The 7,375-nt window shown below is 37.2% G+C and overlaps 1 protein-coding gene and 1 long non-coding RNA gene across 2 annotated transcripts; both read right to left on the reverse strand.

Moving 5' to 3' along the window:
• Positions 1 to 2,177: 2,177 nt before the first annotated feature.
• On the reverse strand, positions 2,178 to 3,343 carry LOC126606935 (uncharacterized). The gene is made up of 2 exons (XR_007617424.1): positions 2,610 to 3,343; positions 2,178 to 2,310 (listed from the first exon to the last, which is right to left on the reverse strand). It is a non-coding gene; the product is annotated as an uncharacterized LOC126606935 (long non-coding RNA).
• Positions 3,344 to 5,054: 1,711 nt separating this feature from the next.
• On the reverse strand, positions 5,055 to 7,126 carry LOC126606925 (uncharacterized). The gene is made up of 7 exons (XM_050274325.1): positions 6,851 to 7,126; positions 6,695 to 6,733; positions 6,479 to 6,532; positions 6,338 to 6,391; positions 5,572 to 5,625; positions 5,411 to 5,482; positions 5,055 to 5,319 (listed from the first exon to the last, which is right to left on the reverse strand). Exons 1-7 carry the CDS (start codon positions 6,923 to 6,925, stop codon positions 5,224 to 5,226), a joined length of 444 nt encoding a protein of 147 aa, XP_050130282.1. The 5' UTR covers positions 6,926 to 7,126; the 3' UTR covers positions 5,055 to 5,223.
• Between the last annotated feature and the right edge of the window lie 249 nt (positions 7,127 to 7,375).

Below are 7,375 nucleotides of genomic sequence, written 5' to 3' on the forward strand. Positions count from 1 at the left end.
TCCTTCAAGCTGCATTCGGGCAAGATTTCTGCTACAGAAGGCCAAACCGAAGTGTCTATAAAAGAAGAAAGAGAAATCAGAGATAAGGACACTCAATCAAACAAACAAATACAAGCACAAACTCTGCTCAAAGCCAGATTTGCCTTCAAACGAAGCTGTAGTCAGCCCAAGCCTTCATCCCTTTAGGGATAAACCCTCACCAAAAGCCTTTGTAATAGCTCTGCTACCTTGTCCTAAGCTTGTTGTAGTATCGATTTCTTTCTGCAAACTCAACTCTCTACCTCATTTTCTAAAGCTCTCAAACCCCTTGATAAACAACAAAGATAGGAAGTTGCAAGACAAATCAGCCTTGCCCAACCCGCTTTGTTTTTGTCTTTTCATTCATTAGCCTAGCAATATGTTATATACTTCCAGTTGTATTCAAGTTATTTCTAGTAAGATGATGATTAAAAGACTCTCTTAGTTTTTGAATCCGATTTGAATATGTCTTCACAGTTCAAACCAGATCTAAGTTCTAAGCTTTCGGGCATGTAAGATTGATCATTCAAAAGTCCTTGGCCTCAAGGCATAAAAAAGAACCTTATGTGGACTTAACCCATCCACGACAAGCTTTGATAACAAGAAGTCCGAAGTTACTTGGGGCGCAAGTAATCGATCTATCTCTTAGTTTTATTTCTATTATATTATGATTATAGTAGAACGTTTGAGTATAGAAGGAATTCTGATGGGAAGCCTCAAGGCCTATATCTAAGGCCCTACAAAGGCACCTATTTAGGTTCATTCTGCTCTGCGGGCTCGGATAATCAGAAGTATAATGGTTATAACACTTCTGCAAACAATAAAACAGACATTGTATAGTCGAGTACTGAGTTAGTTCTTGATCGGAAGCCTCAAGGCCTACACCTAAGGCCCCACAAAGGCACCTGTCATAACTAACACGGCCTCTCGGGTATATGTACAACTAAAACTCCACATCCATTTTACATCTGTCATGTTAAAGATGGCAGTGGCACGCCTGAGCACTTAAAAGTTAATCTTGATTGTGAGCCTCAAGGCCTATACCTAAGGCCCCACAAAGGCACCTTTCAAAGTTAACTATGTCCTTCTCTTTCAGCCTTGCCCGACAAGCCCGCCAGTGAAGCAAAAGCCCGACAGAAAGCATCAATCGGTGCCAACCTCTCGGGGAGCTATGTGCTCGTCGGCTAGGAGACATCCCCGATGGAAATTCTAGCCACAAACACAACTGGATTCACAGTTTGAAATCATCCTGCAATAAAATTCTTGATGAGGGTCTGGACGTCGAGGTTTCCAGTGACAACTACAAATAACACATTTGATCCTAAAATATCGATTGCTTGTTGAACTTTGTAAATATGCATTGCATAAAAGTAAGATACTCCAAATTTGGAAGTCTAAGAGTTTATAAAATGTTCTTGACTTTGTTTTGCTGCGAGTTAATCGTTGTGGTGTAAACACTTGCAATAAAATTAGTAGTAAAAGAAATAAAAATACAGTGATTAGATTGTCAAAAATAAAAATTACAGTGAGCAAAGTTCAAATCGAGGAGAAACACAGTGGTTAAAATGTATTTTACTTAAAAAAATAGTTAATTAATTTTTTACTATTTTTATTTACAAATTTAGTCTCTCAAACAGTTGTTGTTTTGACATTAATGTTGTGGTTTAGTGATATTTTTCTTAATTTATGTGTGAGAGGTTGTAGGCTTGACTTGCATAATAGTGAGTGCTATACCAAATTATTATTTTTGCCTTATTGTGTGACTTGGTCCAACTCTAATACAAAATATCATTGCATAAAAACCAGTGTTAGGCAATTAATGAGATTTTTTAAGTGTGACGGTCGGTATTGGTTATTAGGGCTGGGTTCGATTTGAAACGGTTCGGTTTTTTGCCAAAACCGAAACTGAACCGAAATTTCGGTTCGATTCGGTTCGGTTCAAATTTTTTTCGGTTTTTTTCGGTTCGGTTTTTTTCGGTTCGGTTTTTTCCGGTTTGGTTTCGGCCCGGTTCGGTTTTTTGTTTGTTTTTTATTAATTTTTTTTTTTATAAAAGGTAAACTTACATACATAACAAAAGCCCACAACTAAACACAAACAAAAAAAAAATGGGCCAGCACAACAACCCAACCCAATGGTTGAGCTCGAAAAAGAAGGAAAGAAACTAAAAACCCTAGCCACTTAATTCCCTTGCCGCCGTCAAAGCAAGCTCCGGCAACCATCTGAAAATTGATAAACAAGTAAATCTGGAAATTGGTAAAGAAATGAATCTGGAAAGAAACAAATCTGCAAGTCTGCAACACCAAGAACAACACAAGCACATAATCCATCAAAATACTATCTTAATCCACAACTCACAGCAATAATTACATTCATTCATCTGAAATTCAAATAACTAACAAACCCACAACACAAAAATTGAACAAATATGCAATACAAATCTGCAATCGAACAAATAATTACTGTCATGGAAATAGATGGCCGTGGAAATTTGTTCCAGGAAAGGCAAGAAGTTTCTTCTCACAAATATGAAGGATCGACATGGAAAGGTAACATTACGTACGCCATCTGGGAAGTGGAAGGGAGAGATTACCGTATTGGTGATTTCCAAAGGCTTCAACAGCATGCAATCATGTGGGTGATGTACTTCGATTTCCTGATACTTGTAATCTATGCGTTTGACAAGGAATTTTACTAGTACTTTTTTGGGTGGTCAAGAACCGTTTCATATCTCCCATTGCATTCAATCTTATTATCCCCGCAGTGATGCCCGTGGTGAAATGGGAAATGGATAGCCAGGCCATGATCATCGCCGCACTTGGTATAGAAGGAGGATTCGGGTTATGGAGAAGAATCAAGAAGAATGGAAAAATTGGAAGCATGGACATGGAGGGTCTCACAAATATGAAGCTTGGAATAGAAAGGAGGATGCGGGTTATGGAGAAAAATGGAGAAATTGGAGGCATGGACATGGAGAGAGTTTGGAGGCAGGGAATGAGATAGAGAGAGGAGATGAATGAAAAATAGAAAAGGTGAGGTGCGGCGGCTACTACAGTGGCTAGGGTTAAACTTTAAAGAGTTTTTGTTGATTTGGAGAAGAATCAAGAAGAATGGAAAAATTGGAAGCATGGACATGGAGGGTCTCACAAATATGAAGCTTGGAATAGAAAGGAGGATGCGGGTTATGGAGAAAAAATGGAGAAATTGGAGGCATGGACATGGAGAGAGTTTGGAGGCAGGGAATGAGACAGAGAGAGGAGATGAATGAAAAATAGAAAAGGTGAGGTGCGGCGGCTACTACAGTGGCTAGGGTTAAACTTTAAAGAGTTTTTGTTGATTTCTCATAAAAAATAAAAAAAATTATCCAAAATCCTGGAGGCATGAGGGTTCGAACCCATGCACTCCAGCTTGAAAAGCTTTACTAAAACCAACTTAGCAACAGTTTCAATTTTGTTATGATTGTATGACTAAACTATTTATAAGAAAACAATAATTAAATATATTTTTCAGTTCGGTTCGGTTCGGTTCGGTTTTCGAACCTCAAAAACTGAAACCGAACTGGTCATATTCGGTTCGGTTCGGTTTGACAGTTTCGGTTCGGTTTTTTTCGGCCTCGGTCCGGTTTGGTTTTCGGTTTTTTGAACCCACCCCTATTGGTTATTATTAATCTGGACATTATAATAAGAGTAATGTTAAAGAGTCTAAATATTTATACCGGATTATAATGAGAATAATGAATAAATTGACATAGTTTATATTGTACGGATCCAAGATTTATTTTTAGTAATAAATAACCATTAAGTGAACTGATAGCATCACACGATGGTGTGATAGTCACGTTCAAAAAGTGAAGATCAAATTGGATTAAGGTGGAACTTAATCAAAAACAGCATCTTAACCCAAACTACAGGCTTTATGGATCACAATTCACATTTGTGAGAGGTCTCAATGATAGATCTGTTGCTTCCCAATGCATATTGAATTCAAGTTCTGGCCTTTCCCTCTCAAACAACCGTAACCCTCAAGAAAAATAAATAATAAATAAAAAAATACTAAATTAGTTTGGCTTTTGGAGTGGTATGTGCAGCAGTACGAAGAGGGCAGTATATATACAACAAATTTGGATATATACACAGAACCCCAAAGAAATAAACAGAAACTTTCCCACTTCATATATTAAATTTTAGCTTGCGTGATGAGCATTTAGCCTAGCTGAGGACATGGACAATTCATTTCAGTCAAATACAGATCCTTTAACCACCACCATAAGAGCTGCCACCACCACCTTCAACAACCATATTGACCCGGACATGGACCCCACAGCCACAGGCACGAAACCATGGATATCTTGATGAGACAGATGTTCCTACAACACTCATTATGTTTCATCACTCGATTCATTCCAAGTATATAATTAAATTTTTTTTTTTCTAGATGTGCATTGAGATATTTCACATCAGAGAATAAAAAATTTACGTTAGCGCGTGAAGAAAAGAGCATCATATCTTTTAAGAGCCAAATCGAAAAACCATGAGATGGCAGCAAAACCAGCATATTGTATACACTTATATGCTACCACCAGAAGAGAATCCGATGGTAAGCACCTTGCCGATAGCAATCTCCGTGACAGCATCACTCGTGATAACACGAGCAATGTCGTCATCTGGATCATTTCTCTAACACATACATTTTGGTAGGAAAATGTTTAATCAGAATAATATATTAAACATTCCAAAAACAAGAGAGTAATCATCTCACATTGGATGTATTAATAACAGGGAAGCACAAACGAGAGCAGAGAAGAAAAACTGAGAGAAAGCTATATTGGGCTTGTTTGGTATTGCTGTACTTTGAAAAAAAAAAACTATTTTGGCTATGGTATGAGAATATGCTCATTTTTGCTACTTCACGTTTTCAGTTTCTTTTTTTTACCCAGAATTGAAAATAAGCTGTTTTTAAGTGTTTACCAAATACTTTTTTGGGTTCAGCTTTTTTTTTATACCCACTTTTATAAAAACAGTCAGTACCAAATCGGTACTTAAAGCAAAATTCTACATAATTTATTTAGAAGAGAGTTGTGCGTTAAGCAAGTCAACAAGGTTGTGGCAAATTCTAACTAAACCACCATAACAAATTACAGATTCGCGAAGAATCAGATTTTGCTCAGGAATGAACGCGTGCCATGCATGCTCTGAGGAAAAATCAATCTAGCTTTCAGCTTCTTTGGCTTCATCCACCTTGGTTGAAGCATTTGGTTCTTCGGTATCTTGGGCTTCTTTTTTCTCTCCTGAGACATCCTGCAGCTGCAGAAATTAATAAGATGTTAATCCAGCTCTTATACTAACTTTTTTTAACTCAGAAAGACACACCCTTAAGCAGTGTATGAGAACATACCCCCAAGTTTCTAAGACTAGTTGTAACATCCTCTTGCTGCTGCTGAAGAGTGGTCCTCAGTTCTTGAAATTCCTATTTTCAGTTCAATGACTTATGTTAGCGTAAACTATCACATTTCAAAGTGAAATCTGACAAAGATTGATTGCTGGAGCACATCTTACAGATCGAAGTTGATCCACTTCGGTGTTGAGGGATTTCTTGAGTTCTGAAAGCTCCTGCATTAAGGAAGAGACATCAAGAGTTGAACATGGTCAACACTTGCAAGAAGAAAGCAACACAAGTATGAGCAAACAAATTTTAGCTCCAATCCAATCAGAAGAGAGACTCGATATAATGAAAAAACACATTCAACAAAGCTTACTCGTATTTACTATTTGCATCCAAGTTTGAAGCACAACCCAATTTCTGTACTTTTGGCCATTTCAATCACCTTCTATACATCAGAAATATGTGATTTATGGATATCAAGAATCAATGGGAAGCACCAACAGTTGTGGTTTTGTCCGAGTTTCAGAATATGAACAAAGGAAATGGTTTGTTGATGTAACTTGTAAGTGTTCTCAACAGGTTAAAAGTTGAATCACACCGATTCGACCCCCGCCCCTCCCCACCCCCTCTCTCTACGCACGCCTAAACACAACACAAAACATCATCAACTAAGATAGTAAACGTAAGAATTCCAAAAGCTAATTATTAAAATGCATATAAAAAAAAACTTTTGGTAAACTTTGATTCAGTGATCAAAGAAAGACCTCAATTGAATTAACTCTCCAACTAAATCATCTTACTTTCCAAAGAACAGGCACCCAAATCGTACATTAACCACACATACATTAGCAAAAACAAATCATCCCACCAAGATTAACTATAAACTGAATCCAAATGCATGTTCAAGTCTATAAAAAAATTATGTATATAAACACTTACGTCGCGATAGACTTTCACTTGAGTGTCTAACTTTGACCTCCAACTTTGCAAATCCTAATTACCCAGATCAGTAAACAAGATAATTAGGCACAAACACCATTCCATGATCGGATGAGAGAAAGTAGTGGTCAGTTGTTTAACCTGCTTTAACCCTTGAATTCTACCAAGTAGCTCAGACCTCGATTCATTCAATTCCTATTAACAAACATAACATGGTGGACCACATTAAACACAGCTTTAAACACAAAATCACAATCTGGGTTTTTCAAATTCTTTCGATAAGAATTCTCAAAACCCTAAACAAAATACATAAAAATAAAAACAAATTAAAAAATTGCAACAAAAAGAAATGGTTACCGCAAGCTTGGAGCCAATCGGGGTCACATTCTCCTTGCTCTGCAATCACACAAAATTATTATTCCACGTTGAAAACATTTTAAAAAGATATATAAAAAAGAAAATACAAAATAAAGAGAAATAAATGGAAGAACAAAGAAAGAGGAGCGGGCGTACGGAGGAGAGTGGAGGAGCAGGGGCGGGGAGAGGAGTGGAGGGAATCGAGGGATCAGAAGAGTTGGCCGCGGCCATTTGGGATTGGGACCAGATCAGATGACGAGTTCTGATTTTCTGATGTTTGTTTGTGTTGTGTGTTTGAATTTTGGGGGTTTCAGTTCACCTGGAGGAACAGGAGGAGGAGCGCAAGTTCAAATTTCGAATTTTGAGTGTTTGTTGGGTCGGCAGTGGGACTCTGAGATTGCCGCATGTATATGTAGTGAGTTTTGTGATCGACTTTTGAGTGTGTGCGTATCTACAAAAGAACAATGAAATTGAATATTGAATTTGTTATTTTTAAATTCTAAATTATAGAAGTTGGGAAATGACACATATTTACATAGAATTTGAACTTGGGAATTGAAGGTCCTAAATTCCAAGTTTTTTTTCCGCGCGAAAATTCTAAATTTTCATGTTTATGAATCCAAACAAGGGTATTGATGCATGTTAATTTATAAATTCTGATTTTTACCAAAATTCCAAGTT

This window comes from Malus sylvestris, chromosome 16 (assembly GCF_916048215.2).
Source record: "Malus sylvestris chromosome 16, drMalSylv7.2, whole genome shotgun sequence".
Classification (NCBI taxonomy): domain Eukaryota; kingdom Viridiplantae; phylum Streptophyta; class Magnoliopsida; order Rosales; family Rosaceae; genus Malus; species Malus sylvestris.

Coding starts and splice junctions, on each gene's coding strand:
- LOC126606925 (XM_050274325.1), bottom strand. CDS start 6,925: ATGGCCGCGGCCAACTCTTCTGATCCCTCGATTCCCTCCACTCCTCTC. Junction 6,734..6,850: donor CTGCTCCTCCACTCTCCTCC/GTACGCCCGCTC, acceptor GTGTGATTGCAG/AGCAAGGAGAATGTGACCCC. Junction 5,483..5,571: donor AAGTGGATCAACTTCGATCT/GTAAGATGTGCT, acceptor AACTGAAAATAG/GAATTTCAAGAACTGAGGAC.